The 14,812-nt window shown below is 34.6% G+C and overlaps 1 protein-coding gene across 5 annotated transcripts in view; it reads right to left on the bottom strand.

The window, feature by feature from the left end:
* Nucleotides 1-14,812, bottom strand: part of DGKH (diacylglycerol kinase eta) — a 103,065-nt gene that overhangs the window by 30,509 nt on the left and 57,744 nt on the right. For all 5 annotated transcript variants that reach the window (XR_002482579.1, XM_008068716.2, XM_008068717.1 and 2 more), the window contains 4 exons: nucleotides 9,035-9,134; nucleotides 6,593-6,866; nucleotides 5,429-5,551; nucleotides 1,341-1,472 (listed from right to left, as the gene is read on the bottom strand). Coding sequence is in view for 4 of the 5 variants with exons in the window: in XM_008068716.2 (XP_008066907.1) it covers nucleotides 1,341-1,472; nucleotides 5,429-5,551; nucleotides 6,593-6,866; nucleotides 9,035-9,134 (629 nt within the window). In the remaining variant the exon portion in view is untranslated. The remainder of the gene's footprint in view (nucleotides 1-1,340; nucleotides 1,473-5,428; nucleotides 5,552-6,592; nucleotides 6,867-9,034; nucleotides 9,135-14,812) is intronic.

Below are 14,812 nucleotides of genomic sequence, written 5' to 3' on the forward strand. Positions count from 1 at the left end.
TATGTATTACTGTTTCATTCTTTTGAATGGCTCAATAATATTCCATTGTAGGGATATACTATTTTTGTTTATCCATTCAACTGTTGGATATTTGGGTTGTTTTTTGGGCTATTGTGAATGCAACTATAAATAGTGTGCAAGTTTTTGTGAAGACACATATCCTCAATTCTTAATTCTTTTGGGTATATACTGAGTAGTGAAATTGCTGGGTTATATGTTAAATATGTTTAATTTTTTTAGGAACTGCCAAACTATTTCTCAAAATGGCTGCATCATTTTAAATTCCTGTCACCAATGTATGAAAATTCCAACATCTTTATATCCTTGCCAATATTTGTTTTTATCAGTTTTGGTGATAGTCATCCTAGTGGCATAGAGGGGCACCTCCTTATGGCTTTATTTTGCATTTCCCTTATGACTGAGATCATTAGGCATCTTTTCATGTGTTTATTGGCTATTTATATATCTTCTCTGGAAAATGTCTATCCGGATCCCTTTCTCATTTTAAAATTGAGAGGTTTGTCTTCTAATTGTTGAAGTTTAAGAGTTCTTTGCCTGCCTGGGCAACTTGGCGAGACCTCATCTCTACAATAAATCAAAAATTAGCCGGGCGTGGTAGTGCGTGCCTGTAGTTCCAGCTACTTGGAAGGCTGAAGTGGAAGGATCACCGGAGCCCAGCAGGTCGAGGCTGCGGTGGCCGGGAGCGGCCACTGCACTCCAGTCTGGGCTACAGAGTGAGACTCCAACTCAAAAAAAAAACAACAACAAAAAGAGTTCTTTACATATTCTGGATACTAGTCACTTACCAGATATATTAATTGTAAATTCTTGAGTTGTCATTTTACTTTCTTGATAGTGCTCTTTGATTCACAAAACTCTTTAACTTTTATAAAGTCCAATGTATCTATTTTTTTGTTGTTGCTTGTACTTCTTTTCCTAGCTAAGAAACCACTGCTTAACAAGGTTATGAACATTTTTGTCTACCATGTATAAAAATGACTACAGAGAAATTTATGGCTTAAAACCAAACAGAAAACTTAAAAAGTAATAGAATAAAAAAAATCAGGTTTACTTCGAGTACTTAATAAATGCAGGCTCCTGGGTACTACTCTAGAACTCAGGACAGGGCCTGGAGATATGTGTTTTAATACTTTCTAGACAATTGTTATTATACATGGAAGAATCTAAGGACTTGGATTCTGACTGATAAGTGTGCCAAGAACATTCTCCTAAAAGAACATTTATCTGTAAGAACACATTCCTATAGTTCATGGAAATGAGCACTTACACAATTTCACAGAAATATTTTAAAATATACCATATTTTAAAATCTGTACTACCTGGGCAGATTATTCTGGTATTGAGCACAGGAAGATTTTCTTTGCTGGCTGCCACTGCTGGGCCAGGGACAAAATCAGTTTGGGAATGGCCATAACTTGCTCGGGCATCTGGAGATCTAGGTGCAGTTTTAACTGTTGGCAAAAAGTCCAAATTAAAAAGAAATAATGATAACGCTATAAAAATAAGCAAGCCCCTATAAATTTAAGACAAAAAATAATTGAATATCTGTTTAAGTCAATTGGTAGAACTGGAAATATCCATTGTGTTTACCTATTCTTTGACCATTGCTTTCATTTTTTAAGACTGACATGAATGAAATCTGCCACAGGCAAATGTCTTGCTCTCTCCTCTCAAATCAATGGAGATCAGTAGAAAATACATGTCTATCACATCTAAAGGTCTGTAATGCTCATAGTTTGAATATGATCAACCCACACTTAAAGATAAGTAAAAATTTTGAAGCCTTATGATTTCTGAAAATGGAACATATGTGTTATGTTATGATTTTTGAAAATGGAACACGTGTTATATACATAAGTCTTTTCTCATAAATATTCACTGAATGATCAAATTTAATTAATGTCATTCCTAGAGTTAACATGTGAAATATGAATTAACATTGTTCTCAATAAATGGAAGGAAAACCATATTTATTTAAAGTGAAATCAATATGCTTTTCCTGGACTTCTTAATTATTTATTCAAAATGATGATTTGCCCAAAAGAGTTCTATCATATTCTTATAAAAACTCAATTGCATTTAAAAAATTATTTCAAAACTTTCAATTTCAATTACTTTCAAGTAAACAAAAAGAAAGATTTAACTCTCTCTAAACTGAGGCAATTTAATGCAGAGAAAATCATCTTTAACTAATTCAGGAGCTATTGGTAGTTATTTTTAAAAAGCAGCAATTCTCAAACTCAATTTTAAAATACACTAAAACATAATTATCTTCACTTTACCTAAAATGAATTATAAGCTAACTGTATTAATCTTACATTCTGTGTTTTTCATTCAAAAATAGCCCAGTTGCACTAAAGAAAAGTATCAGTACAGCAACTCTTTTTTTCTTGATAGATGAAACTCCTGGACTAATTTCTGTTAAAAACAACTTTTTGATGTTCACCTCTGATAAAAAGCAGAGAGTATACTAATGACTAAGATTAATATTCCATTTCAGGTAACCAAATTAATGTTTCATGGTTCTTGTTAAATAAGGCATCTTATTGATTAAATTAATATACTGCATTTCTCATACCTCAGACATATGAATTATTATGTAATTTAATAATGTGACAATGTGCTTCAAAAAATAATGATTATTTAATACAGAAACACCCCTGAACATTTGCCATAATACTATAAGAAAGGGATTGGCATTAGCCAGAAACTGCTGAGGGGAATGGGCACGTAACATCAATAAGGGTACCTGATCTCAAATCAGGCAAAGTGGGGACCAAAGCGAGGCCCAAACTTTACCTGTACGATGACCACTTGTATACCTAATCTTGAATTATACCCCACTTTTTAAAATAAAATAAGCTATTTTGCAAAAGGTGCAAGTTGGGGAAGTCAATTTCTTCCTTTAATAATTTGGAATTAGAACACAAAAGTTACAGTTAGTTCATCCTCAGTTTAATTGTAAACTGAGAGGCTCCACAGCTGAGTCTGGGAAAGCAAGATTCATGAAAAGAAGAAAAAAAGAAAAAGAAGGTGGGGCGGAGCAGAGAGAGAGAGAAACAAGTAAAAATAAAGCCCAGTGAGAGAAGATCAGATTTCTGGAAAAAACACAGAGACACTTCTATTGCTAGTGTTCCCAATAAGTTGAATTATTAGCCAAAATAAAGACTTTTCTAAATCTATATCTATTTCAATAAAAATTTCTAGAGCAATCTATCTGCATTTTTAAAGTTTGTTTTTTTTTTTTTTACAGTTTACAGTGGAAGTGTCACATTTTAGAGAATATAGTAAGGTGGGGTGATAGCTGGTTGGAAAATCATTAGCAATGAAGGCCGAAAAACCAATCCTCCAAAGAGAGCCATCATCCTAGAGGGATTATCAAGCAGCATACTAGAAGGATGCTGTCATCAACCCTGCTTTAGTCAATATTCTTTGATAGTTGAAAACATCTAAGGTCTGCTTAACAATTCACAGACGAAATAAACTTGAGGTGATAGAATCACGCTTCAAAAGATCTTCTTTTTCTTTTTTTATTTTAGAAAGCAGGATTTATTGAGAGGATAGAAAAGCTCCCACGGTGGGAGGGGACCTGAAGGGGTTGCCCCCAAAGATTTTCACAGCATAAAATGATAGATCTAAATCCAAGAAATAGAAGTTCATAGGGTGAACTAAGTGTATAAACTACTACAATCAAGTTAAAAGAGAAATCTTGGGTAATCTCTGTAACAGCAAAAATGTTCATAATGAGTAGTGTATAGGTATCAAAGTGCTATTTGTAGTACAGAAAATATCTGAATAATTTTGTTCAGTTGGTGTGTCACATTTCAAGATATACATTGAACAAATGTGTGCAACCAGAAAAACAAAAGGTTTATAGTCATCAAGTTAAAGATTGGCAGAGGAACTTAGGATAGAACATCTGGAAACGAAGATGTAAGGTGTTGGAGGGGCCTATGATGCCATGAAAGTTGTTTTCAGCATCATTTGAGGGCTGCCACATGGAAGAAAAATAAAATACAGCTCAAGAGACAAAGTTATCTCCAATATAGTGAAATAATGCATGTAAAATTGTTCTTTAACCATAAGCACTACACAAAGGTCAGTAGTTGTTACTATCAACACTACCATACACAAGACCTAAAAATTACTGTAACCATTGGAGAAATGTAAGGGAGAAAATGGAAAGTCCAATACAAAGAATAACTTTCTAACAATTAGAAATGACCATAAGAGTGGAATGTATTGAAAGTGAATGGTTCAAAGACTCAATGACCATCTATCACAAGGGTCCTAGAGTATGCCTGCACTAGGTTGTATGCTGAACATGTGAGGTCTATGAAGTCGAATTTCAAAGTCTTCAAGAGTTTTAAGTACAATTAAGGTATATTCTCTCAAAATTAATGTAATTAGTAGCAGCAGCAGAAGCAGCAATAATAATGGTAACTGCATGAAATACTCATATAGCACTAGGTACCAGACACTACTCTAGGCACTTTGACATGTAGTAACCTACTCAGTCTTCACAATGACCTAATGAAGTAAGTATATTATTATCCTGACTTTAGAGATGGGGAAACCACAGAGAGGTTAAGTAATCTGCCCAAGTTTATATGCAATGAAAGTAAAAGCAAAAATGTAATGATTGCAAACAGTTCTGATATAATTATGTTGACTTTTCATGAATACCATGCATTCACACTATTATTTTCACACTATCTTCTCATCATAACATTTTAATGTCTGTTTTGTGTTTTTCCAGTAAATTGGAACCTTTTCCCTGATACGATATAAAATGTCAAAAGTATAAATTCATCTTCAATAAAAACCTAAAAGAAAAATAATTAACATTCTTCAGGTAATTGCATAACAATTTCACTGCAAAAATGATTTTGGCAAAGAAGGGGTTGTAACTGGAAGTCCTGTGGTCTTGAAGCTTAATTTATCAATAAGGTCTTTCAACCTAGAAAGTAGATCAGTGGAACTCAAGGGATGGCTGAATCACTTAAATGCCAAATTTTGTGCATGTGGGTGCTACAAGTTTTCTTACAATTCTCAAAGGAATCTGTGGGCCAAAATAGTCTAAATTAAAATCAGATAATTTAGGTGTTTATTCTCTCTTCAAGAAAATCAAGATATTTAATAATCCTTAGTCCCATAATCCTTAGTTTATTGTTATGTCTAGATTATGTGGTAAGAGAGAGATGTGAGAGGACTTGACAATAGTCTAAATAACCTGCTACCTTTATTTCTTTCATATTCAAGAAAGTCTAAGCTTTAACTTCCAAAAAGCCTTTTCAAAAACAAATGTACAAATAGTTTAAGTCAAACTAACTGACAAGCCTTTTGAAAACAAAAAGAAAACTAAATTTTATTTAATTCCAACATAATGTTATCATATTTTTCTTACCAGTTAATGACTCTTTTGTGTCATCATCTTTTAATTCTTCTCTAGATTCATCTGTTTCTGTGCTATCGTAATCGGATGATTGATTAACTGGTTCACAGGAGTGAACTGTGTGATCGTCCACAACTTGACGTAGGAAAAAGATAAATATTTGGGGGTAAGTAAAAATAAAATCCATTAATATTAAGTTATGCCCAGGAAAGGAAAGCTGAAATATATACCAAAAGAAATTCCATATTCACAAATAAACACTACTTAGCAATAAACTTGGGATTATAAGTACAAGAGATTGTAAAACTAAATTATGTTGTAAAATTATATTTTTTATCAAAATAAAAAAACATAAACATTTTAGAGAATGAAATACAAGTACAATTACAAATTACAATCTGTAAAGGGGTCTTTGAACATTAATTATGTATATTAAAATTAATTTGTTAGGCTGCTACTACAGTTCTAAGAAGTATACACATTATATTTATATGAAAAAATAAAATATGGGCAGAGCTTTTATAAACTAAATAAAATAACAGAAACATTTAGAAAATTAATGTTAAAAATATTTTTTAAGACCCACCTGGGCAACTTGGCAAGACCTCATCTCTACAATAAATCAAAAAAATTAGCTGGGTGTGGTAGCGCGCACCTGTAGTTCCAGCTACTTGGAAAGTTGAGTTGGAAGGATCGCCGAAGCCCAGCAGGTCAAGGCTGCGGTGGCTGGGAGTGGCCACTGCACTCCAGTCTGGGCGACAGAGTGAGACTCCAACTCAAAATATATATATATATATATTTTTTTTTTTTTATATTTTTAAAGTAGTTTACAAGTTTGATTTTCTTTAAGAATCCAATAGATTCCAATTATGAAAAAAACCCAAAATTTGAGAACCATTATTTAAATTTAAACAAAAAATTTAAACTTTCTATTTTAGATAGAATAAAAATGTTCCCATTTTTATTTTATGCATCATTAATATGCTGATCCTTACTATTACTAAAACAAAAAATTTTGTTATAATGGAATTTCATTACAAATTTCATATATCTTCTTCAATCTTGTCTCAAAAAAATGTTTTTTAAATGTGTCCAATAAGACCCTATGAAAACTCTATTAGGCTTGCAGTAGAAATACTGCCAACTTCTTCCAAAGCTAATTTTGTCAATGTGTACCTTTTCCAGCTTCCTCAATGACTTGCCTCACTGCTTTCTTTAAACTGTTTGCCCGTAACATTATTTCTCTTGGTTTGAAGGCTTTCTGGGAACAAGGTTTCGTAATGTCGTCTGCCAGCTGTTCCTTGCTTTCACCTAAGGACTCTTCACTTGAGGATTCCACAGGATCTTCTTCCACAAGGAGAGGGCCTATGCCCGGGAGAACAGGACCAGTGGGGGAATCTGAGTACAAAGCTTGGAGCAGTTGCTCAAGCTTCTCATTTAGGACTGAACACTGAGAATACAAAAATATGGTAATGAGAAAAAATTTTTAAAAAGAAGTCAGATCAGCAGACAAAAATACAAGAAAATTTTATGTACAATGTTTTGAAAGTCAAATTACTAGAGAGAAAAACACTAAAATTCAAATGGCTATCACCGTTCATTTTGCAGAAGTATTGGTTCAGAAAGCACCTAATTTAAAAATCTCCATTTAGTAGAGATAGAAAAAAAATAATTTAAATTAGTGTGGTTTTTTTTTTTTTAATTTGATGCCTTGATTGATGCTTACTAAACTAAATAATTTATAGTTTTAAAAAATTGGCACAATTCTTATGCAAAGCCTTTGATTTATACTTCTAAAATCATTCAGATGCCATTTCATAGATAACAGTCTTTACAACTTTTGTAGATATTTTTCCTTAAAAGACACTTTACTATAAAGTGATACATTATCCCCAAAATTATTCATTACAAAAAATTTACACTATATAAAACAAACTTTTTAAAAAAGTTATTCACTATGGCACCATTTTGAACATCATAAACTGCAGATCTGGCTGAATGTCGGCATGCTTAAAATCTTTGGTTTGCAAAAGAGGAAGCAGAGACTAAGGAATTATTGGCCCCAATAAATCATATGAAGGAAAATGCAGAAGGAGAAGGAAGAAAAAGAAGAGATATGCAGAAATAAAAGTATGTACTAGGCAGGCCCTTGTTTCTTTCTGCTTTTCTTGTATTATGAAGGATAAACAAATAGTTAGGATTGAAGCCGTTGATGCTACCCCCAATATAAGGGAGGGACCCAAAAAACCCCGAAATTATATATAAAAATTGTGTATTTATTCTTACATGTTTAAACTTTAGTCACCTTCAAAGTACTCTCTGATGCAATACAACTATCAAGATGCTTTTTCCACTGTTCAAAACCGTTTTTTAACTTGTCAATTTTGATGCCTTTCAGCACTACTGCCATTTTTTGTTTTTACCTCTTCCACACTGGCAAAATGTTTCCCTTTGAGAACTTTTTTCATTGGGGAAACAAACAAAAAAAGTCACTCAGGGAGAGATCAGGTGAATAGGGAGGGTGGGGCAGGGGGATCAGGGCATTTTTGGTCAAAAACTGCTGAACACTCAGCACAGTGTGGGCAGGTGTGCTTGTAGATCACCCATCATAAAATGGGCAAATGTGTTGAAAGAATCTCCAAAAAAAATTAACTGAAGCCGAATGCAGCCTCTCACAATGCTAGCTGGTACACTGATGCTAGCTGGAACACTTACAAGGGTCCTGCCCTCCAAAAAACAATTCCAGTTTTTTAGGGGGTTCCCTCTTGCATACCTTGTATCTCCATATAATTTCCTGTCCTTTTCCTCCTCCATTTATTTATCTTTCATGACATGTCATGACAAAGTTATAGCAGAAATAGTTTAGGGACTAAAGTGTGGCCAAAGAAAGTTTCTATGTTCTGAAATTCTTCACAGAATAGAAAGACAAGAAAAAGATGCTGAAAACTTCAAATGTATGTTGATCTTTTTTTTTTTCCCTCTCACCCAATCAAACCACCATCTACAGCCTAAATCTGGGGAAGCAAATTCCTTTGCAAGCCCAAGATTTCCAAGCCTTTCATAAGAATGCCCAGTCATAAATTTATGAAAGCAAAGACAGCAGCTTTTAAGGTTCAGTGAACTGTTATTACTTTAGCTCATGAAGGAGGAAAAAAATCTGCACAGAAATAGGCAATGTAAGAGAAACAGCACTTTGAAAGGGATCAAGGCTGTAACGTCTAGGGAATCCAAAGAAGCAAGCTGGGAGAGAGTTTGGCTGGCCAAAGTCTGCTTGGAAATGGAAAGCCCTTCCCCCACCCCACCAGAAGGCCCGCTGCACAGACTTTACCCCCCTGGTCTGACGGCTGCACATTTCCTGTTCAAGATGTCAGTCACTGGGAAAGAGTTGGGTTATGAAATTCAGTATTTTGGAGGGTTTTCAGCAATGTGGTTTTCCTACATATTAAAAAGTAACCATAAAATCAAGTATTTTAAAAAATCCTATCTGACCCAAAAGTAAGTTTTCTCTTGATTTAAGATGTTTGGCTGGAAAACCCCTGAATCAGCTTAGTTTTGAAACACAACTGGATGTTAACATGGTCAGTAACCAACTCTCATGCCCTGAAGGGTTCCTCTTACTTTACTGGACACTGCATCAGCTACAACAGCATTTTCCAACGTCTTGTCATATGTCTTCTCTACTTTGGCAACGAAGTCCTTTACAGTTTCACATAGCGTCCTTTGAGGAAAAGAAATTGAACAATTTGGTAAACTTTATAGGTTGATTCGCTTTGATTTGTAAACATATTTAAAAATAAACTCAATTAGACAAATAAGCTCAAATATCTGTCAAAATATCTAGGTCATTTGTGTATAAATCTGTACTGCTATCTGCTCTGTAGTACATCTCAGATAAGCTCAGGCCATGCTAAGTGATAAATACATACATGAATAAATCTTGTTCTATGTAATTAAAATGGATAGTAATTTTAGTGCTATAACAATGCTTCCTCAAATCTCATATTTAAATTATTACGAGGAAGAGTATTTTTAAATCCCATTTTTTAAAAAAGCATTATCTCCCACAACATACATTTTCATAACAGAAACCGCAGTGTTGAACAAACAAGGATAAGCTTATCACTTATGCTGTCATTCTTGATTTACTATTAATCATATGGGGTGGCTTGATAATATAATGCTCCTAAGAGGTTATGTATTATGCTGGAAACCAACCTGATACTTGAAATGAGTTACATTCTCTGTAAATGCATTTTTTTTAACTTAAGATAACAAATGCAATAAAATACAAGACCAATTTAACTCAGATCTTGTTAGTGTCAGCAATATGTGGTTTACTTGTTTCTTTTAATTACACTTGTTTTCTTTGCAATAGAAATAAACTATTAAAAAATAACCTACCGCAAAACTTTAAAATAAAATTTTAAAAAGTAACCTCAAACACTAACAAAATCTGTCTTTCAAAAGACTTTGGATCTGGTGTTGGGTTAAAAACAACAATCAACAGAATGATATATGATCAGCTTCTTTTAAAGCAAGGGCTTATGCTGATAGAATCAGACTATTTGAAAATTATAGTATTGTTCTCTGTCAGACATAAATGAAGGAATTAAAAGAAAAGACAAAAATAGAAGTTATTTTTTCTATTACACACAATTTTCTTTGGTAGGTGAGAGGCATAATGGAAAATTTACATATACTTAAGTATTAAGAAATTGAGCCATTTGATAGATGTAGGATACATACACACACAAATGCACACATTCAAAATCTTCACATTTATCACTAGAAAATAGGTTGCATTACTCCTAACAATTTTTTGTTATTTTTTGGTAATTGTTTCTAGATTTGACTAGGACAAAAGGTAGTATTTCCTAACACTCAACCTTCTTGATTGGCTTTTCAATCTCAAATTTATAAGATAATCTAGTTTACCACTTACTAGAGATGCATTCATGTAATTCACATCAAGCTTTGTCTTCTTTGTTCATGAATAATACTTCAGGGGATTTCTTGGGCTATATATGAGGCTATCATGAAATCTCTTCCGTGGGCTTTACCGAAAGTTTCTCTAAGATGTGCTACTTAGAAGGAGAGGAAACACTGGCATTGTCACCTCTTTGTGTAACTTCAAGATATAGATTTTTCTTGCCACTATTATAACACCGTCTCGATATAATTTCCTCTTGGGTTTTTGCATATGCCATAACACTGTCCAATAGCTACTTTTTTGGCACTTTACTCACTCCTAGAGATGGAGCCCTTCAGTCCATCTGCCTAGGAATAAAAGGGGTAGCAGAGGTGCCATTTCTCAGTGTGCCACAATGCTAAGGCAGTCAGAAGCTAACAGAGACAGTAAGATCCCGTGACACAAAGGCCAAGGGAGCTGAGGAATGGGAATATGAAGGTTAGGAGAGTACTTGCCACATAAGTGTGAAAAGAATTAGAAGAGAAGCTCTATTTTATGGTTCATTAAGTTCCATACTCCAGAAGCAATATAGGGTATTTACATTCTGGAGGAATGAATTAGCCTTCTATTAAATTGTGAATGTGGAGCTTTTGGGTTTTTTGAGTTAGAGTCTCATTCCGTTGCCCAGACTGGAGTGCAATGGCACGCTCATGGCCACCCCAGCGTTGACCCTCTGGGCTCCAGTGATCCTTCCACCTCAGCCCTCCAAAAAGCTGGAACTACAGGCACACACTTCCATGCCTGGCTAATTTTTGACCCATTATAGAGACCAGTTGCCTGGGTTGGTCGCGAACCCGCGGGCTTAGGCAATCCACTCACTCACTTTGGCCTCCCAAAGTGATGGGATCACAGGTTGAGCCACTGAGTCTAGCCGAATGTGGAGTTTTAAAAGTAGAAATAAAATATATACTTTAAGTACAAGGGTGACTCCCCCAAAAAAACAGAATTATCTTTTTGGCAGGTAGGACCCTTGTAGTACACTTGGATTTTGTTTCTCTGGTTCAAATGGTAAACCAAAGTCTTTATCTAGAAGTTTTGAGAAGTCTGCATCATGATTTGTAGAGGAAATGTCATTTGTGACAAACAGGTGACTGGTTCTTCCACCATAACAATGCACCCACCCATACCATGCAGAGTGTTCAGCAATTTTTGACCAAAAATGACATGATCACTGTGCTCCACCCTCTTTATTCACCCAATCGACTTTTTTTGTTTCCCCAGATGTAAAAAGTCCTCAAAGGGAAATGTTTTGCCATGAGGAAAAGGTGAAACAAAAAATGGCGGAAGCACTAAAAGACATAGAAATTGATGAGTTCAAAACTGTTTTGAACAGTGGAAACAGCATCTCAACAGGTGTAGTGCATCAAACAGGCAATACTTTGAAGGTAACTGAAGTTAAACATACAAGAAGAAATATACAATTTTTATATATACATTCCAGTTTTTTGGGACTCCCTGTATAGTATGATTTCAAAGTCATACCAACTAAGAACTTGCAAATTGGAGAAAAACTATTTTAAGATATATTTATAATGGTAACACAAAAGATATTCTCAAACGATACATACAGTTTCCTACTTTATACATAAAGACTTCCAGAAAATATGCAAAAATCAAATAAATAAAAGCGGAACATAGATTTTCCCATAAAGCTAAAAAACAGTTTTAATTTCTAATTACATCTTTAATATCAGACATAACTTTAAAAAAGATTTTAAAAATCTTTTTTAGCGACAAGGTCTTATTCTGTCCCTCAGGTGGAATGCGGTGGTGTGACCATAGCTCATTGTAGCCCAAACTCCTGGCATCAACAGATCCTCCCACCTCAGCCTCCCAAGTAGCTGGGACTACAGGTGCGTGCCACCACACATGGCTAGACAAAACTTTTGATGAGATTATTTCCAACATTTTATTTCTTTTTTTTTTTCTTTGAGTTGGAGTCTCACTCTGTCGCCCAGACTGGAGTGCAGTGGCTGCTCGCGCAGGCTTACAGGCTGAGCCACCGAGCCTGGCTCAACATTTTATTTCTTTAATTTTATATCTTCCTTCAAAGTTGAAAACAGTCAAATGTGTACACCAAGTATACAGCTGAGGTTAACAACAGTCCACATTTAACATGCTTTAAGATTTCTATCATCATCTCAATTATATTATATATATGAGGCCTTTACTTACTATCGCTATTACCAGTATCCTGAGTTATCGGCTTTCCACTTTGTTTTTAATATGAGCAAATGACAATAAAATATGTAAAACTACACTAAGATAAATATGACACTAGTACGCCAACAGAATCACAAATTGGCAAGTAGGGTCATCATATGAGAACCTGAAAAATGCATTTTTTCATTTAATATAAAAAGTTCCGCTTAGAAGTTAAGGATAATTTAAAGTATCAATGCATAATAAGCAAAAATTCCTAGCTATTTATGTGCTTTAAAAAAAGATTTTTTTTTTTTTGAGTTGGAGTCTCACTCTGTTGCCCAGACTGGAGTGCAGTGGCCGCTCCCGGCCACTGCAGCCTCGACCTGCTGGGCTCCAGCGATCCTTCCACCTCAGCCTTCCGAGTAGCCGGAATTACAGGCGTGCGCTACCACGCCCGGCTAATTTTTTGATTTATTGTAGAGATGAGGTCTCACCAGCCCAGGCAGGTCTTGAACCGCGAGCTCAAGCAATCCACTCACCTCAGCCTCCCAAAGGCGCGGGATTACAGGCTGAGCCACGGAGCCCAGCTTAAAAAAAGATTTTAAACAACGACCTCACCTCATCTATTAAATGAAGGTGTTGCCTAAATTTTCTCGAAAGTAAATTCTAAACTGTTATATGGTTCTATAGCAATGGCTCTAATCTTTCTGCTTGTTATCCTATTTTCTGAAAGTTGTATACACAGAACAAATTGCATTTATTTTAAAAGCTGTGGGTGAGTCAAAAACCTAATTAATTCCTACTGTTAATGCTACAAAGTTTAAAAACTACTGACCAAATAAAAGTAGAGACATATATTACAGTTAAAGATAAATTGCCTAATAACCTTGTTTCCAATTATATTTTTAACTTTTAAATTTTTTATTTTAAAATTGTGGGGTACAATTCAGGGCTAGGTATACAAATATTCATTATGCAGGTACCCTTGTTGACAAGGTGTGACACCCCTTCCCCAGGCAGATTCCAACTACTGTCAATCCCACCTCCCCATTCCCCCACCACTCCTTAGTTTCCCGCTACTGTCAATCCTTTTCTTATAGTATTACAATAGTTGTTCAAGGTCCACTTATGAGTGAGAACATGTGATACTCAGTTCTTTGTTTCTGTGAAAGATCACTCAGTATTATAGACTCTCAATTTTCATTAATAAATGGCATCTATGATTTTTTAATTTAAGCTTGTGATTCTCAGAAGATAACTCCTATTAATATACAAATTGATGAAATTCCAGTCAAAGTCGAAGAAATGTGTTTTAGATTAAAGTAATTTAGCCTAAAGCTGCCTCCTTGCATATTTTAAATGCAGCCTAAAGGTTTCTCTGTACATAGCGAACTGTAACATAACCGGATGTATAAACACACTGTACCCTACTCCTGCACCAATCACTGAGTTTTGGCCAATCAAAGGGAGCCAACTATTCAAAACGGGCTCAAATAAAACAAACGCTATGATGTAACCAATCCAGCTGTTTCTGTATCTCACTTCTGTTTTTGGGACCTCTCTTTTCCTTTTTCTGTCCGTAAATCTTATACCACACAGTCGCACCAGAACCTCTCTGAACATCTTCTGGTTTGAAGGCTGCCCAATTTGCGAATTGTTCTTTGCCAGTTAAACTCTGTTCAATTTAATTTATCCAAGGTTTTTCTTTTTAACACCTACATTAACTACTTTTAGTTAACCTACATATTAACTATGCTAATGGAATGCAGCTTTTCCATTAGTATTTAAACATTTAAAAAATAGCTGAATATAGTTAAGGCTACTGGGAGTTATTGCATGTAATAAATATAAACATGTGCATAAAATATAAACATGTGCAGAAGTGTTAAAATATTGACTTAGTAGTTTATCATTCAATAAATAAATAACATTACCGAGGTTGTGGTCACAAGGATGTGTGTGTGTGTGTGTGTGTGTGTGTGTGTGTGTGTGTGTGTGTGTGTGTTCTAATCACTGAGTCTTACTCTTGTGATTTGGGTACTTTACTATATACATTTCATACTTCAATAAGACATTTGTCCAAAAAGCAGAGGGAACCATTATAGATTTTTTTTACATGAACTGAAAACCCATTATAGATTTTTTTTTAGATTAGAAAATAAAGTTTATTTAGAAAGTAAATTAAAGAGAGAGCAAGAGGATTCACCTCCCCAAGGTAGAGAAGGAGGACAAAAGCCCCATTATAGATTTAAAAAAAATTTTTTTTGAGTCAGAGTCTTACT

The sequence above is a fragment of the Carlito syrichta genome, unplaced genomic scaffold, assembly GCF_000164805.1.
Source record: "Carlito syrichta isolate Samal-C Ts95f unplaced genomic scaffold, Tarsius_syrichta-2.0.1 Scaffold311489, whole genome shotgun sequence".
NCBI lineage: Eukaryota > Metazoa > Chordata > Mammalia > Primates > Tarsiidae > Carlito > Carlito syrichta.